Source organism: Phyllobates terribilis, unplaced genomic scaffold (genome assembly GCF_046119375.1).
Source record: "Phyllobates terribilis strain yellow unplaced genomic scaffold, ASM4611937v1 Scaffold_116__1_contigs__length_5312468, whole genome shotgun sequence".
NCBI lineage: Eukaryota > Metazoa > Chordata > Amphibia > Anura > Dendrobatidae > Phyllobates > Phyllobates terribilis.
In genome coordinates, this window is record NW_027362876.1 from 178,461 (window position 1) to 198,227 (window position 19,767).

The 19,767-nt window shown below is 42.2% G+C and overlaps 1 protein-coding gene across 1 annotated transcript in view; it reads left to right on the forward strand.

Annotated features, from left to right (window-relative positions):
* LOC141201449 (uncharacterized) overlaps window positions 1–6,323 on the forward strand; it is a 62,090-nt gene extending 55,767 nt beyond the window's left edge. Inside the window, exon 14 of the mRNA XM_073663441.1 lies at window positions 1,820–6,323. Coding sequence (XP_073519542.1) covers window positions 1,820–4,677 — 2,858 coding nt within the window. The 3' untranslated portion in view covers window positions 4,678–6,323. The remainder of the gene's footprint in view (window positions 1–1,819) is intronic.
* The last annotated feature ends 13,444 nt before the right edge of the window (window positions 6,324–19,767 follow it).

A 19,767-nucleotide genomic window follows, 5' to 3' on the forward strand; every position in this document is an offset into this window, starting at 1 on the left:
CACCTACCCCCTGGGATTAGAAGACACTGACCCTTACCTGCCCAGATCTGTAAACTACAAAGCCAAATGACAGCGTACATAGAATGTGCTGACAAGTGAGAAAATCAGTTGAAGAGAAAGTGGAGGGTAATGATGCTGTTGGCTTCCTAGATCCCTGATATCTTATTGGATGAATCTACCTTCTCTCCCTTCTGTGCTGCTGAATGTCCTCATATGGTCCCTACAAGACCAGGTCCAGTCTCCCTGACCTAACTTAACTTTTATGATCGACAACATTAAATGTGCAGTGAGGGCCAAGTGGGAATTTCTGTACAATAACAACAGAGTTTCCCTTTATGCTGACTTTTCAATATCTTTTAAAACTAACTAACTTCAAACAGGATTGTGATAAACTATACAGAAAACATTACACCTGTGCCATGATATATCTCTAAGCTGTGCGTGGCTGATGGCTGTAATATACATTTATTCACGCCTGCAGGAGATGTGGTGGCATGGCTCCAGCCCTGGTTTCATGGATTCACTCCACGTCATAAATTACATTATGTTTTCAGTCCTAAGGAATTCAGATTACTGCTCAATCTCTCCTGAAATGGGGGCGCTAATACTTTCTCTACTCTTCTGGTCAGGACTCATAGTAGCTCCAATGGTCCACCATAAATGAGTGCAACTCCGATTTAGTATTGGAGCTCTCCCCTCTTACATATGTTGTTGTTTGGGATGTAACATATCTTTTATTCTGTCTTTTTTTTACAGGTTCATTCTGTATGATAGCTTTATTGTGGTGGGATCAGTCACTAAATGAGCCGGGGTCACAACAGGAAACAAATATACAAGCCGGGAGCTGAGCACAGAGGACTGAACCAGAGGAGAACAAGGCTGTATCTGGCAGCTTCCGGCAATATGCTTCCAGCTTTAGTAGGGTGCGGTGCTTTCCAAATGGCTGAAGCAGGGAGCAGATTACTCCAGCTGGACAGCACACACACCCATACTGCCAGACTGGATGGTACTACTGGTCCCAGTCACCCTAATCTTAGTGGCTGGACAGAGCCTGCGCCGCCCAGAGCTTCTGATTCTGACGTCTCCTCCATCACCAGCGCCACCTGCAGGATGAATAAGGCGGCTCCTGGTGAGAGAAGCAGACGTCGCAGGAGCAGATCCCAGAGGAGATGGGACCCACCATTTGCAGAAGCCCTAATGTGACCAAATTGCAGAAAACCAGAGCAGTAGAAATCCCCATAAAGTGACTCCATTTTGGAAATTATAACCCTCAGTGATATAATCTATAGGAGTAGTGACTATTTTGACTCCACAGGCACTTTCCGGAAATTAGCACGCAGTGGATGATGGAGAGTGAAAATTACAAATATATAATTTCATTACCCAACACATAGTGCCCAGATTGTGCTCCAGGAGACACACACCATAAATTAAGTGGGTTCTTCTCACTATAGTAATGCCAAATACATGGATGATAAATGTGGTTTGGGCGCAAGGCTCAGTAGCGGAGGGGAGATTTGATTTTGGCAGAGCGGATATTGCTGGATTGGTTTATTGATGAGTAGAAGCTTTTATTGGTATAATTTTCACGTACATAACATTTTTTGATGGCTTCTTATTCCATATTTTGGAGGCTGAATGAATAAACAGTTGAACACTACGCTCCACTGGTTTATTCTTTGAGGTTTTTAATTAGACTGTGAACTGTCATTCTGTCAATAACTTGTCATTTCTACAGACATTTTAAGAAGAAATGTTCAAAAATATAAATTGAAGGATATTTTATTCAAAGTTAATAATTGTTTTTTTTTCTTGGCAGATGACTGTACCAGGAGATCAGAGGGACAGGAGATTTTTAAATCGGATGATCTTGAGATCCCACAGGATACAATTGAAGTGAATATGATTACTCCAGATATACCATCATCCATTCACAGCAAAGATCTGTCATCTGATCCTTTGAAACAGGTCCTGTCTTCTGATTCATTACTGACTACTAAGGAAAGTCAAAATAAAAAAATAAGCATTAAACAACAAACTGCTCATAAAGGAAAGAAGTCATTTTCACTTTCAGAAAATGAAAATAGTTTTACCCTCGAAAAGTCTATTCTTAAACATCAAAAAATTCACACAGTGGACAAGAGATTTTTTTGTTCCAAATGTGGGAGATGTTTTAACCAGAAATCAGATTTTGTGAAGCACCAGAGAACTCACACAGGGAAGAAGCCTTTTTCATGTTCAGAATGTGGGAAATGTTTTAACCAGAAATCAGATTTTGTGAAGCACCAGAGAACCCACACAGGGGAAAAACCTTTTTCATGTTCAGAATGTGGGAAATGTTTTAACCAGAAATCAGCTGTTGTTATACACCTGAGAACCCACACAGGGGAGAAGCCTTTTTCATGTTCAGAATGTGGGAAATGTTTTAGACATAAATCAGTTTTGGTTAACCACCAGATAGCCCACACAGGGGAGAAGCCTTTTTCTTGTTCAGAATGTGGGAAATGTTTTAGCCATAAATCAGTTTTGGTTAACCACAAGAGAACCCACACAGGGGAGAAGCCTTTTTCATGTTCAGAATGTGGGAAATGTTGTAACCAGAAATCAGATTTGATTAACCACCAGAGAACCCACACAGGGGAGAAGCCTTTTTCATGTTCAGAATGTGAGAAATGTTTTAACCAGAAATCAGATATTGTTGTACACCTGAGAACCCACACAGGAGAGAAGCCTTTTTCATGTTCAGAATGTGGGAAATGTTTTAGCCATAAATCAGTTTTGGTTAACCACCAGAGAACCCACACAGGGGAGAAGCCTTTTTCTTGTTCAGAATGTGGGAAATGTTTTAACAATCAATCGGTTTTGATTAATCACCAGAGAACCCACACAGGGGAGAAGCCTTTTTCATGTTCAGAATGTGGGAAATGTTGTAGCCAGAAATCAGATTTGATTAACCACCAGAGAACCCACACTGGGGAGAAGCCTTTTTCATGTTCAGAATGTGAGAAATGTTTTAACCAGAAATCAGATTTTGTTAAGCACCAGAGAACTCACACAGGGGAGAAGCCTTTTTCATGTTCAGAATGTGGAAAATATTTTGATCGTAAAATTATTCTTGATGGCCACAAGAGAACTCACACAGGGGAGAAGCCCTTTTCCTGTTCAGAATGTGGGAAATGTTTTAACCATAAATCAGCTTTGGTTAATCACCAGAGAACTCACACAGGGGAGAAGCCTTTTTCATGTTCAGAATGTGGAAAATGTTTTAATCGTAAAATGATTCTTGATAACCACAAGAGAACTCACACAGGGGAGAAACCTTTCTCATGTTCAGAATGTGGGAAATGTTTTAACCAGAAATCAGATTTGATTAAGCACCAGAGAACTCACACAGGGGAGAAGCCTTTTTCATGTTCAGAATGTGGAAAATGTTTTAATCATAAAATTATTCTTGATAATCACAAGAGAACTCACACAGGGGAGAAACCTTTTTCATGTTCAGAATGTGGGAAATGTTTTAACCAGAAGTCAGATTTGATTAATCACCAGAGAACTCACACAGGGGAGAAGCCTTTTTCATGTTTAGAATGTGGAAAATGTTTTAATCGTAAAATGATTCTTGATAACCACAAGAGAACCCACACAGGGGAGAAGCCCTTTTCATGTTCAGAATGTGGGAAATGTTTTAACCAGAAATCAGCTTTGGTTAAGCACCAGAGAACCCACACAGGGGAGAAGCCTTTTTCATGTTCAGAATGTGGGAAATGTTGTAGCCAGAAATCAGATTTGATTAACCACCAGAGAACCCACACTGGGGAGAAGCCTTTTTCATGTTCAGAATGTGAGAAATGTTTTAACCAGAAATCAGATTTTGTTAAGCACCAGAGAACTCACACAGGGGAGAAGCCTTTTTCATGTTCAGAATGTGGAAAATATTTTGATCGTAAAATTATTCTTGATGGCCACAAGAGAACTCACACAGGGGAGAAGCCCTTTTCCTGTTCAGAATGTGGGAAATGTTTTAACCATAAATCAGCTTTGGTTAATCACCAGAGAACTCACACAGGGGAGAAGCCTTTTTCATGTTCAGAATGTGGAAAATGTTTTAATCGTAAAATGATTCTTGATAACCACAAGAGAACTCACACAGGGGAGAAACCTTTCTCATGTTCAGAATGTGGGAAATGTTTTAACCAGAAATCAGATTTGATTAAGCACCAGAGAACTCACACAGGGGAGAAGCCTTTTTCATGTTCAGAATGTGGAAAATGTTTTAATCATAAAATTATTCTTGATAATCACAAGAGAACTCACACAGGGGAGAAACCTTTTTCATGTTCAGAATGTGGGAAATGTTTTAACCAGAAGTCAGATTTGATTAATCACCAGAGAACTCACACAGGGGAGAAGCCTTTTTCATGTTTAGAATGTGGAAAATGTTTTAATCGTAAAATGATTCTTGATAACCACAAGAGAACCCACACAGGGGAGAAGCCCTTTTCATGTTCAGAATGTGGGAAATGTTTTAACCAGAAATCAGCTTTGGTTAAGCACCAGAGAACTCACACAGGGGAGAAGCCTTTTTCATGTTCAGAATGTGGGAAATGTTTTAACCAGAAAGCGCATCTTAATAGCCACCAGAGAACTCACACAGGGGAGAAGCCTTTTTCATGTTGAGAATGTGGGAAATGTTTTAATTGTAAAATGATTCTTAAGAGACACAAGAGAACCCACACAGGGGAGAAGCCTTTTTCCTATTCTTTTTTTTTTAATCCAAGACATTTTTATTGAGATTTTTTCATTAGTTTTTTTTTACAAAACAATAAACCAGTACATACAATAATAAAATAACATACCATAGGGATGAGATACATGCATCTCTCCTATATATCCTTATAGCTTGCCCATTACCGTCTGATAACTTGCAGTTACTATATCTAACAATTAACATTCTACATTCTTGAAATCTCTTATATAACCATAATATTGTAATAAACATTATAATCCTATACACATATAGGTGTGCTATATTACCCATACCACATGTTAGAGAATTCCAATACACATTACAATGAAACATTAGACCTCGCCAATACCCCCCTTCCCCCATAAGTCATTGTCTCTCCTACAATATCCCCCTTGATGGCATTCCAGGTGTTTCCAACCATAAGCCCCATATTTTCTCATATGTATTCATTGAGTTTTGTTTTTTATATACCCCTTTTTCTAATCTGATAATATTATTTATCCTATTTTTGCGTTCACTAATTTCTGGAGGCGAGGGGTTAATCCATTTGGATGCAATATGTCTCCTAGCTTGAAATAAAATATGTGAAATCCCTATTGACATTGGGTTAAATTCCATATCATCCTCTAATATACCTAATAGGCATTTTTTGGGGTCTGGTTGAATATCTATTTTATATACCCTCTTTATAATAGACAGAACTCCTTTCCAGTATTTACCTAACTCCCGGCATTCCCATAGCGGATGTAATAGGCCCGCAGCATCCATTTTACATCCTGGACATTCAGCCGCAGTCCGGTATCCTATGTTACATAGGAATCTAGGCGTCTTATATTTCCTATGTATTAATATGATCTGGGAAAATCTCTGAGCCTCATTTAAAGATAATTGGGGTACCAGTTCTAATACCGCTCTCCATTGATCCTCAGAAATTGGACCTATATCTCCATCCATTTTTGTCTAGCTGGAGAAGGAAATTTTGTTAAATAATTATCAAGAAGGACTCAATAAAATATCAGAAATATGACCCTTAGTATTTCCCTTCTCTAATACCAACTTAACAAAAGTATTATTTTCTACCCAAAAGGGCGTCCATCTTGATTGTGCATTAAATGAATGCCGAAACTATAGATATTTATACAATTGTTTATTTGTCATCGCAAATCCCCCCTTTAATTGATCAAAGGACTTAAGTATTCCTTCAGACAATATGTTTTATATCATATATACGTGTTATATTGTATATATTCCTTTATCCACTCAACTCCGGAATCCCTCTAATTTATAGACCTCTGCATATTTATTATTAAACCATATAGGTGTAGATTCATTGCAGTCTCCTATTTCCATTATATCTTTACCCCTATCCCAGACCTTGTAGAGTAGAGCAAGTGTAGGGTATATTGATTTCTTGTGTGCGAGGTCATTCAGTTCCACTATATGAATAGGAATATTCCACGGTGTTCCTGAGGTAATTAACCGCTTAATACTATTTGGGTTTGCAGCGCTTTGCCACCCACCCAAATGTTGCAATTGCGCTGCCATATAATACAGTGGGGCAAGAAAGTCTTTAGTCAGCCACCAATTGTGCAAGTTCTCCCACTTAAAAAGATGAGAGAGTCCTGTAATTGACATCATAGGTAGACCTCAGCTATGAGAGACAAAATGAGAAAACAAATCCTGAAAATCACATTGTCTGATTTGGAAAGAATTTTTTTTCAAATTTTGGTGGAAAATAAGTATTTGGTCAATTGCAAAAGTTCATCTCAATACTTTATTATATATCCTTTGTTGGCAATGACAGAGGTCAAACGTTTTCTGTAAGTCTTCACAAGGTTGGCACACACTGTTACTGGTATGTTGGCCCATTCCTCCATGCAGATCTCCTCTAGAGCAGTGATGTTTTGGGGCTGTCGCTGGGCAACACGGACTTTCAACTCCCTCCAAAGGTTTACTATAGGGTTTAGATCTGGAGACTGGCTAGGCCACTCCAGGACCTTGAAATGCTTCTTACGAAGCCACTCCTTTGTTGCCCTGGCAGTGTGCTTGTCATGCTGAAAGACCCAGCCATGTTTCATCTTCAATGCCTTTGCTGATGGAAGGAGGTTTGCACTCAAAATCTCACGATACATGAGCCCATTCATTCTTTCATGTACACGGATTAGTCGTCCTGGTCCCTTGGCAGAGACACAGCCCCAAAGCATGATGTTGCCACCCCCATGCTTCACTGTAGGTATGGTGTTCTTTGGATGCAACTCAGCATTCTTTCTCCTCCAAACACGACAAGTTGTGTTTCTACCAAACAGTTCTACTTTGGTTTCATCTGACCATATGACATTCTCCCAATACTCTTCTGGATCATCCAAATGCTCTTTAGGAAACTTCAGATGGGCCCAGACATGTAATGGCTTAAGCAGAGGGACACGTCTGGCACTGCAGGATCTGAGTCCCTGGTGGCATAGTGTGTTACTGATGGTAGTCTGTGTAACGTTGGTCCCAGCTCTCTGCAGGTCATTCACTAGGTCCCCCTGTGAGGTTCTGGGATTTTTGCTCACCGTTCCTGAGATCATTTTGACCCAATGGGGTGAAATCTTGTGTGGAGCCCCAGATCGAGGGAGATTATCAGTGGTCTTGTATGTCTTCCATTTTCTAATTAATGCTCCCACAGTTGATTTCTTCACACCAAGCTGCTTGCCTATTGCAGATTCAGTCTTCCCAGCTTGGTGCAGGGCTATAATTTTGTTTCTGGTGTCCTTCGACAGCTCTTTGGTCTTCACCATAGTGGAGTTTGGAGTGTGACTGTTTGAGGTTGCGGACAAGTGTTTTTTATACTGATAACAAGTTGAAACAGGTGCCAGTACTACAGGTAATGAGTGGAGGACAGAGGAGCCCCTTAAAGAAGAAGTTACAGGTCTGTGAGAGCCAGAAATTTTGCTTGTTTGTAATTGACCAAATACTTATCTTCCACCAAAATTTGAAAAAACATTCTTTCTAAATCAGACAATGTGATTTTCAGGATTTCTTTTCTCATTTTGTCTCTCATAGTTGAGGTCTACCTATGATGTCAATTAGAGGCCTCTCTCATCTTTTTAAGTGGGAAAACTTGCATGATTGGTGGCTGACTAAATACTTTTTTTCCCCACTGTATATTAGTGCATTAGGAATCGCCAAAACACCAGATTCCTTGTCACTTTGTAGTTATTCAAATTTTATCCTCGCCGATTTCTTTTTCCATATAAGAGAACGAAACTTGCTATGAATTTTTTGAAAATAGGAATTATGGATCCAAATAGGGGCATTATGCAGAATGTATAAGAGTTGGGGCATCAATATCATTTTTAATAAGTTCCCTCTTCCTACAGCCAATAATGGTAATCTCTACCACACATCTATTTTCTTTTTATACTTTTCCAGAAGAAGATATAGAATCAGTACAATGTAATCCGGAGATCTTATTGTTATATTTATACCCGGTATTAGAATTTCTCAACCGTTTGTATTCGTGTATGTTCTAATATGCTGGAATCAGGGATATCATCAAATGGTAGAATAACCGACTTATCCCGATTAATGGACAGTCCTGACCATTCACCAAACTCTCCAATAATGTTCAGAATAGGATCAATAGACTTCTGTATATCACCTACTGTACATATATAACTGTTTGTGTATTATACAATCACTGTATTTTACGTAGTGTGGGCACCCGCTTCTGCAGTGCTACCATGTAACCAATTGCTGGTGAAATAAAGGTTTTTGACCAAACTCATGTTTGGTGTTTCTGCTTTGGGTTTCTGATTATTCCCAAATGGTCTGCCATTCATATCCTAGCATAGATATGTCACCATCTTATTGGTACTAGACAATTGTCTGATACGTAGATACTTTCCTTTGGTTTGATATATATTATTTGCTTCGTTCAATTTTTATTTTTGTTGTGTTAACCCCTTTACCCCCTAACGTGATTTGCACGTTAATGACCAGGCCAATTTTTACAATTCTGACCACTGTCACTTTATGATGTAATAACTTTGGAACGCTTCAAAGGATCTCACTGATTCGGAGATTATTTTTTGTGACATATTGTACTTCATGATAGAGTTAAAATTTCTTCGATGTGACTTGTGTTACTTTGTGAAAAAATCAGAAATTTGGCGAAATTTGAATTTTCATACCCTTAAATCAGAGATTTATGTCACCCAAAATAGTTAATAAATAACATTTCCCACATGTCTACTTTACATCAGCAAAATTTTTGAACCAAAATTTAAGGGTTAAAATTTGACCAGCGATTTCTCATTTTTCCAACATAATTTAAAAAACCCTTTTTTTAGGGACCACATCACATTTGAAGTGACTTTGAGGAGCCATTATGACAGAAAATACCCAGAAGTGACACCTTTCAGGTGCTTCACAGGAAGTTTTGGAATGTGGAAGAAAACCATGAACATTTAACTTTTTTTCACAAAAAATGTTACTTTAGAAACAATTTTTTTTTATTTTTGAAAAGGTAACAGGAAAAAATGGACCATAAAATTTGTAGTGCAATTTCTCCTGAGCACACCAATACCCCATATGTGGGGAAAAACCTCTGTTTGGGCATATGGCCGGGCTCGGAAGGGAAGGAGCGCCATTTGACTTTTTGAATGTAAAATTTGTTTGAATAATTAGTGGATGCCATGTCACGTTCTGGGAGCCCCTGCTGTGCCTAAACAGTGAAACTCCCCATAAGTGACACCATTTTACAAACTAGACCCCTTAGGGAACTTATCTGGATGTGTGATGAGCACCTTGAACCCCCAGGTGCTTCGCAGAAGTTTATAACATTGAGCCATAAAAATAAAATGTTCACATTTTTCCCACAAAAATGTTTTTCAGCCCCCAATTTGACATTTTCGTAAAGGTAACAGGATAAAATGCACAATACCATTTGTTGTGCAATTTCTCCTGAGTAAGGCGATACTCCATATGTGGGGCAAAACCACGGATTGAGCGCATGGCAGGGTTCGGAAGGGAAAGAGCACCATTTGACTTTCTGAATGTAAAATTTGCTTGTATAATTAGCTGATGCAATGTCGTGTTTGGGAAGTCACTAATGTGCCTAAACAGTGGAAACTGCCAAATTTTGGAAACTAGACCCCTGAAGGATCTTATCTAGATGTGTGGTAATCACCCTGAACCCCTTGGTGCTTCACAGACGAGCCGTGAAAATAAACAAAACTTTTTCCACAAAAATGATCTTTTAGCCCCAAATTTTTTATTTTCACAAGGGTAAGAGGAGAAAATGGACAGCAAAAACTGTTATGCAATTTCTTCTGAGTACGCCGATACCCCAAATGTGGGGAAAAAACACTGTTTGGATGCACGGCAGGTTCAGAAAGGGAGGAGCACTGTGTGGCTTTATGAACGCAAAATTGGCTGGAATCGAGAGCGGACGCCATGTCGCGTTTGGAGAGCTCCATTTTGGAAACTAGACCCCTCAAGGATTTTATCAAGGGGTATAGTGAACATTTTGAACCCAGACGTACGACACAGAATTTTGATAACATTAGGTCATCATATTGAATAAGTTGTCATTAGTTTTGAGCGCAAGTGCTTGCTACTAGAGTTTGCATCGGGTACTCGGGTATGCACCAAGTATCGTGGGTGCTCGAGTGACATGACATGAGTCCTCGCCCCGCATGTTTCATGGTTGTTAAACACCCAAAAAAAACATGCGGAGCTTGCTCGTGTATGGTAGGCAATCCCCATGTGTTTTTTTATTTGCTGTATAACAGCCGTGAAACATGCGGGGCGGAGACTTGAGTATGTAACCCGAGTACCCACGATACTCGGAGCATACCCAAGCACCCGATGCAAACTCAAGTAGCAAGCACTTGCGCTCAACACTAGTCGCCATATCCTCCTCACTTTTTTTTTTCCTTTGGAAAAAATCCCAACCCTAGCACAACCCTAACCTTAAAACAACCCTAATCCTAACCGTAATCCTAACCCCAATCCTAACACAACCCTAACCCTACCCCGAGGGATCCATTCACTATAAAGAGGCAGCAGAGTTACTCTGGACTCTATCTGGCCTCTGTTTAGCCGTGTCCTTTTTTTCAGAGCTTCACAAAACTGTGGCTAACGGCACTTTTATGCAAATCTAATTAAAAGACAGACACCGTGGGATCACAGGCCAGACTGCGTCCACAGTGCCTCCATCTGACTCATTACAGGGAGTCTTCCGCCGGGGGTTCCGTCTGATTTTGATAGCTAGAATTTTTCCATATTTCGACCGACAAAGTCATATAAAGGTTTGTTTTTTGCAGGACAACTTGACGTTTTTATTGGTGCCATTTTCGGGCACATGACATTGTTTGATCGCTTTCTATTTCAATTTTTGGGAGGCAGAATAAACAAAAACCAACAGTTCAGGAATAGCTTTTTTTATGCTGTTCCGCATGTAGGGTGACACCACTGAATTTAAATTCTTGGTGATATTGGACGTTTTTTGATACAGTGGTGGTCAAAAGTATTGGCACCCCTGCAATTCTGTTAGATAATACTCAGTTTCATCCTGAAAATGATTGCAATCACAAATTCTTTGGTTTTATTCTCTTCATTTAATTTGTCTTCAATGAAAAAACACAAAAAGAATTGTCCTAAAGCCAAATTGGATATAATTCCACACCAAACCTAAAAAAGGGGGTGGAAAAAAGTATTGGCACTGTTTGAAAAATAATGTGATGCTTCTCTAATTTGTGTAATTAACAGCACCTGTAACTTACCTGTGGCACCTAACAGATGTTGGCAATAACTAAATCACACTTGCAGCCAGTTAACATGGATTAAAGTTGACTCAACCTCTGTCCTGTGTCCTTGTGTGTACCACATTGAGCATGGAGAAAAGAAAGAAGACCAAAAAACTGTCTGAGAACTTGAGAAACCAAATTGTGAGGAATCATGAGCAATCTCAAGGCTACAAGTCCATCTCCAAAGACCTGAATGTTCCTGTGTCTTCCGTGCGCAGTGTCATCAAGAAGTTTAAAGCCCATGGCACTGTGGCTAACCTCCCTAGATGTGGACGGAAAAGAAAAATTGACGAGAGATTTCAACGCAAGATTGTGCGGATGGTGGATAAAGAACCTCGACTAACATCCAAACAAGTTCAAGCTGCCCTGCAGTCCAAGGGTACAACAGTGTCAACCCGTACTATCCGTCGGCGTCCGAATGAAAAGGGACTGTATGGTAGGATACCCAGGAAGACCCCACTTCTTACCCCGAGGCATAAAAAAGCCAGGCTGGAGTTTGCCAAAACTTACCTGAGAAAGCCTAAAACGTTTTGGAAGAATGTTCTCTGGTCAGATGAGACAAAAGTCGAGCTTTTTGGGAAAAAGCATCAACATAGAGTGTACAGGAAAAAAAAAGAGGCATTCAAAGAAAAGAACACGATCCCTACAGTCAAACATGGCGGAGGTTCCCTGATGTTTTGGGGTTGCTTTGCTGCCTCTGGCACTGGACTGCTTGACCGTGTGCATGGCATTATGAAGTCTGAAGACTACCAACAAATTTTGCAGCATAATGTAGGGCCCAGTGTGAGAAAGCTGGGTCTCCCTCAGAGGTCATGGGTCTTCCAGCAGGACAATGACCCAAAACACACTTCCAAAAGCACTATAAAATGGTTTGAGAGAAAGCTCGGGAGACTTCTAAGGTGGCCAGCAATGAGTCCAGACCTGAATCCCATAGAACACCTGTGGAGAGATCTCAAAATGGCAGTTTGGAGAAGGCACCCTTCAAATATCAGGGACCTGGAGCAGTTTGCCAAAGAAGAATGGTCTACAATTCCAGCAGAGCATTGTAAGAAACTCATTGATGGTTACCGGAAGCGGTATTTTGGCTAAAGGTTGTGCAACCAAGTATTAGGCTGAGGGTGCCAATACTTTTGTCTGGCCCATTTTTGGAGTTTTGTGTGAAATGATCAATGATTTGATTTTTGCTTCATTCTCCTTTGTGTTTTTTCCTTGCAAGCAAATTAAATGAAGATAATAATACCATAGAATTTGTGATTGCAATCATTTTCAGGAAGAAACGGAGTATTATCTGACAGAATTGCAGGGGTGGCAATACTTTTGGCCTCCACTGTATGTGGTGGCGGCTCTGCAGGTGGAGGTATGTGGAGATTCCCCATTACTCTCTATCAGGATGTTCCTCTTCCTTCTATATCACCTCCATACTCCACAGCGCTGTACACACATTATTATCACCGTTGAGCTTGAGGAAGTGAGAGTAGAAGGAGGAGGATATGGCTGATGGACACTCCGGGACTCTGGGCAGCAGAGAGGTGACGTCTGAGCCAGAGAGGTAGATCTGGGTGTCATCAGCGTACAGATGGTGCTGGAAGCCATGGGGATTTGAGCTGTCCCAGGCCAAGGGTATAGATGGAGAAGAGTAGGGGTCCTAGGACAGAGCCTTGGGGGATGCCATCAGAGAGGTGGTGGGATGAGGAGGTAGTGTGGGAGTGGAGACGCTGAATGTGCGGCTGGAAAGGTATGAGGAGATCCAGGATGGGGCGAGGTCTTTGACGCCAAAGGAAGAGAGGATCTGTAGTAGGAGGCAGTGGTCAACTGTGTCGAAGGCAGAGGACAAGTCTAGAAGGAGGAGTATAGAGAACTCCGTTAGCTTTAGCTGTAAGTAGGTCATTAGTAATTTTGGTCAGGGCAGTTTCAGTGGAATGGTGGGGGCGGAAGCCAGATTGTAGGCTGTAGAAGAGCAAGTTAGATGAGAGATGGGGAGAAAGTTTAGCGTGAACATGTTGTTGAAGGAGTTTGGAAGCGAATGGGAGCAACGATATGGGGTGATAGCCTGACATAGCAGTCAGGTTGAGGGATGGCTTTTTGAGGACAGGCGTGATTGTGGCATGTTTGAAAGCAGAAGGGAAGGTACCAGAGGTTAGAGATAGGTTGAAGAGGTGGGTTAGGGCCGGGATAAGTGGGGTAGTGAGGTTGGGGAGGAGGTGGGATGGGATGGGGTCGAGTGCATAAGTGGTGAGGTGTGATTTGGAGAGGAGGTAAGTTCTCCTTCAGTGATGTTGGAGAGGGAGGTAATAGGGGAAGGGAATTGGTCTGGTACACAAAGGGGTTGTGGTGGTGGGAAAATAAAGACTTGCCTTGATTGGTAGATCTGTTTTTTTGAAGTGTGTGGCGAAGTCCTCAGCATGATGTGGCCATCTCTTCATTATTCCTGTCTGAGGTTCATTACAACTTTGAACACCACAATGTGCCCTGGACCAACAGCAGAGAGTAGTATCATAGAAGAGGTTTCCCCTTTCAGTGTTCTGTACACAATCTACGAGCCTGTGTAACAAATACTATAATTAGCATTACTCACCTTTCCCCTGCTCCAGTACCGGCTCTCTGCTGCTGCTCGGGTCTTCTTTATAGGTTGCAGTGGTGATGTCATGTCTTTAGCGTGTGTGACAACCGCAGCCAATCTCTGAGCTCAACGGTTCATACTGAATAAATTGGCATCAGTTCCGAGATCAGTGGTTGATTGCAGCGGTCTAATGCGCTACAGTATGATGTCACCAGGGCTGAAAATTTAGTATCTAACAATTTTTTCGTGTCGCCATTTTCTGAGACCTGTAACTATTATTATTATTTATTATTATAGCGCTATTTTTTCCATGGCGCTTTACATGTGATAGGGATATACATAGCAAAAACATTTACATAATCTTAAAACGAGTCAGTGACTGGTACAGGAGGAGCGAGGACCCTGCCCGCGAGGGCTCACAGTCTACAAGGGATGGGTGAGGATACAGTAGGTGGGGGTAGAGGAGGTCATGCAGTAATGTGGTGGAATGGTGGTTACTGCAGGTTGTAGGCTTGTCGGAAGAGGTAGGTCTTCAGGTTTCTTTTGAAGGCTTCCATGGTAGGCGAGAGTCTGATGTGTTAGGGTACAGAGTTCCAGAGTAGGGGGGATGCACGGGAGAAATCTTGTATGTGATTGTGGGAAGACGAGATAAGAGGGGAGTAGAGAAGGAGATCTTGTGAGGATCGGAGGTTGCGTGCAGGTAAGTACCGGGAGACTAGGTCACAGATGTATGGAGGAGACAGGTTGTGGATGGCTTTGTATGCCATGGTTAGGGTTTTGAACTTTAGTCTCTGAGCAATGGGGAGCCAGTGAAGGGATTGACAGAGGGGGGAGGCTGGGGAATAGTGGGGGGACAGGTGGATTAGTCGAGCAGCAGAGTTTAGGATAGATTGGAGGGGCACAAGAGTGTTGGAAGGGAGGCCACAGAGCACGAGGTTTCAGTAGTCGAGGCTGGAGATGATGAGGGCATGCACTAGTGTTTTTGCAGAGTCTTTGCTGAGGAATGCACGGATCCGGGAGATATTTTTGAGTTGGAGTCGGCAGGAAGTGGAAAGGGCTTGGATATGTGGTTTGAAGGAGAGATCAGAGTCCATGGTTACCCCAAGGCAGCGAGCTTGTGGGACTGGGGAGAGTGAACAGCCATTTACGTTGATGGATAGGTCAGATGGGGGATATGAATGAGAGGGTCGAAAGATGATGAACTCTGTTTTATCCATGTTGAGTTTTAGAAATCTGGCAGAGAAGAAGGATGAAATAGCGGACAGACATTGTGGGATTTTGGTTAGTGGGGAGGAGATATCGGGTCCAGAGAGGTAGATCTGTGTGTCATCAGCATAGAGGTGATACTGAAAGCCGTGAGACTCTATGAGCTGTCCCAGGCCAAAGGTGTAGATGGAGAAGAGCATAGGTCCTAGAACTGAACCTTGGGGGACACTGACAGATAGGGGGCGAGATGAGGAGGTGGTGCGTGAGTGGGAGACGCTGAATGTCCTGTCTGTTAAGTATGAGGAGATTCAAGATAGGGCCCAGTCCGTGATGCCAAGAGATGAGAGAATCTGTAGTAAGAGGGAATGGTCCACTGTGTCAAAGGCAGATGACAGGTCCAGAAGGAGGAGGACGGAGTAGTGTCGCTTGGATTTGGCGTTTAGTAGGTCGTTGGTGACTTTGGTCAGGGCAGTTTCAGTCGAGTGATGCGGTCGGAAGCCAGATTGCAGGCGGTCGAAGAGGGAACAGGAGGAGGGGTGGGAGGACAGTTCAAAGTGGACATGTTGTTCTAATAGTTTTGAGGCAAAGGGGAGAAGTGATATGGGGCGGTAGCTAGTCAGAGAGGATGGGTCAAGGGGGGCTTTTTGAGGATGGGTGTGATTGCGGCATGTTTGAAACATGAGGGGAAGACACCGGTTGTTAGTGACAGGTTGAAGAGGTGGGTTAGGGTTGGGATGAAGACTGTGGTAAGGTTAGGGATGAGATGGGATGGGATTGGGTCAAGTTCGCAGGTGGTGAGGTGTGATTTGGAGAGTAAAGAGGAAACTTGACCTTCTGTAATGGTGGAAAAGTGGTGTTTGGAGGAGGAAGGTTGAGTAGATATGAGGAGGGGTTGTGCGGACTTTAGGCAAAAGCTTTGTCTGATGGTGTCAATCTTCTGCTTGAAGAATGAGGCAAAGTCTTCGGCTGAGATGAGAGAAGAGGGAGGAGGTGCTGGGAACGAAGGAGAAAATTGAAAGTGTTAAATAGCTGTTTAGGGTTGTGAGAAAGGGAGGATATGAGAGATGAGAAGTAGGTTTGTTTTGCTGTAGTGAGTGCGGACTTGAAAATAGTGAGGGATTGTTTGAATGCAATGAAGTGCTCGATGGAGTGAGACCTTTTCCATTTCCGCTCCGCAACCCTGGAGGCCCGTCGCAGTTCTTTAGTAAGTTGGGTGTGCCAGGGTTGCCTGTTGATTGTGCGAGATTTGGTTTGTGTGAGAGGAGCGATCGAGTCGAGAGCTGCAGCTATTGTGGTGTTATATTAAGCGGCAGCAACATCTGCATTGTGTAAGGAATTTATGTCTGTAAGAGGGAGGAGGGATTCAGAGAGTAAGTGTAGGTCAAGGTGTTTGTGGAGTGGGGATTGTGCATCTGGAGAGGAGAGGGTAGAGAATGTGAGGAGGTTATGGTCAGAGAGAGGGAGGGGTGAGTTAGAGAGGTTAGATAGGGAACAGAGGCGGGTGAAGATGAGGTCCAGTGTGTGGCCATCTTTATGAGTACCTGCCGAAGACCATTGAGCAAGGCCGAAGGAGGAAGTGAGGGATAGGAACTTAGAGACAGATGAGTGGGAAGTGTCAATGGGGATGTTGAAGTCACCCATTATGATAGTGGGGATGTCAGTGGAAAGGAAGTGAAGCAGCCAGGTGGTGAAGTGGTCTAAGAAAGTGGTGGCTAGCCCTGGGGGTCGGTAAATGATGGCCAGTTGGAGGTCAGAGGGGGAATAGATGCGCACACAGTGCACCTCAAAAGAGGGGAGTGTAACGGAGGGTGGCAGTGATATTTGGGTGAAAGCGCAGGTATCTGACAGGAGAAAACCTATGCCTCCGCCATTTGCCGTTGGGGCGGGGGGTGTGGGAAAGGTGGAATCCGCCATATGAAAGTGCAGCTGGGGAGGCTGTGTCAGAGGGGGTGAGCCATGTTTCGGTGATGGCGAGGAAGGAAAGTTTGTTAGTAATGAAAAGGTCATGGATGTAGGAAAGTTTGTTGCTGATGGAGCGAGTGTTCCATAGAGCTCCTGTTAGTGCAACTGAGGAAGTGGGGATTAGAACTATTTTCATTCTTCCATCGATGGCCCGGTTTCAATGATTATTTCTTGTTTTCTTCGTTTTTGTTGATACAATTTTGGAGGAAATATGACATTTTAATAGCTTTTTATTACATTTTTATGTGGAATTGTGGTGATCAAAAACATTATTCCTAGTGTTTCAATTTATACCACATGGGAAAAAATATTTCAAAATTTGTATTAGTTCAGGCAGTTACGTGCATGGCAATACCGAATAATTTTTTCATTGTATTACCTTTTGCTATTTACTTTGGGGGGGGATGATATAAACATTTATTGCTTGTGTGTTTTTTAATATTTTGTCTTTTTCATATATATATTTTTCATTACTCTTCTTAGGTGTCCTGCCCATTTTTCCCCAATTATACATAGTGCTATAACCATATATAGTGCCCTATAAAGTAATAGCCCCCCCTCTCATTGCCATATACAGTAATGATCCTCATCTTTGTTACCCCCATAGTTTTAGTGCCCCACAGCGACACCACTAATAGTGTTGTTCTTCTCATTTGCTGTAATCTACAGGATATGGTTGTAATCATTTATTTTTTGTAACACCAGAAATTAACTCCTGAGCGTGCACTGCACGCTGCTAGGTGCCACTATGCCAGTGTTTCTTTTTGTATTACCATAAAAAAACAGTGCACCCCTAATACACACTGAAATAACTGAGAGATTTAAATTTGCTTATAACATATCATAATCACAATGGAGATGAGCTTAAGAATCTTGCCCAACTATTTTCACTTTTTGGCTTTGTCAGGGGTGAGATGTGGAATCCACGTTCTATGGATTGAAGGATGATTCCTGAGCATTGCACCCCTAGCTTATAGCAGGTGAGAATAAAAAATAGTTTTCTTGATCACTGAAACATACACTGTGTGAGCAATTATTAGGCAAGTGAATATTTTGACCATATCATCATTTCTATGCAAATTTTACAAATGCAAGTTATATAAAAGTTTGTTATTGGATGAAGTACTGTATTTTTCGGACTATAAGACGCACTTTTTTCCTCCAAAATTTTGCAGGAAAGTGGGGGGTGCGTCTTATAGTCCGATATACATAAATACTGTGGCTGTGGGTGGTGGGGGATGCGGGGGAAGCGACAGTGACAGTGGTGAAGTAGCGGGGCACAGGAGGCAGCAGCCGCCTGCTGCAGCCTACACTGTGCCCGCTACTAAAGAAAATGAATATTCACTGCTCCCCATGCCCACACCCATGCCTGCAGCGCGGCTCCTGGTCCCCCTCATGGCTCATCCCTGTATGTATGGCCTCCCCTCATGCCTCATCCCTGTATACATGGCCCCCCTCATGCCTCAACCCTGTATGCATGGCCCCCTCATCCTTGTATGCATGGCCCCCTTCATCCCTGTATGTATGGCCCCCTCTGTGGGGAGTTATCACAGAAGCTTCAAAAGTCTACAGCGTTGCAAAAGAAATAAACAGAATAACATTAACTGCAAAAGATTTCAGAAGACTCAAACATGAAGCGACCAGGAAGATATTATCCTCCAGTGCTGTCGTATTCCAGAATTGCAGCCTCCTTGGAGGCCCAGAAGAACTAGGTGTTCAGTGCTCAGATACAAGGCCGAGGCTGAATATCAACCACCTCTGAACAAGACACAAGTGCAAACATCAAGACTTAACCAAAAGATATCCGAAGACAGATTTTTTTTAAAGGTTTCATGGACTGATGAGAGTGACTCTTGACAGACCAGATGGATGCGCTCATGGCTAGATCATTAATGGGCACAGACCTAGACTTCAACTCAGACGTCAGCGAGATGGAGTTGGGCAATACTATGGGCTGGTATTACTACATATGAGCTAGTTGGACCTTTTTGAGTTGAATATGGACTCAAAAATCAAATCCCAAACCTACTGCCAGTTTTTAGTTGACACTTTCTTCAAACAGAGGTACAGAAAAATTCTACATCTTTAAAAAAAACAAAACAGGATTGTTCTGCGGGAGAATGCTCAATCGCAGCATCGAAGTCTTCACTGCTCAGTACCCAGAAAGGCCTTAAAGATGAAAGACTAATGACATGACTTTTTCCTCACTGGACCTAAACCTTCCTGAGAACTTTCGAGCTTTTCTTAAACTCGAGATTTATGGTGATGGAGAACTGTCCCCTCTGTGATCAGGGACTGTGCCTGGTGCTGCCCACAAAGATGATCGTCAGAAGATTAAGAAACTAATGGACTCCATGGATGGATGGCTTATCACTGGTATTGAGAAGAATGTGGGCTATATTGGTCACTGATAAATTTTTAGTAAATGTCAGAAATGTATTTCATAGAATCATAGAATGGTAGAGTTGGAGGGGACCTCCTGGGTCATCTGGTCCAAC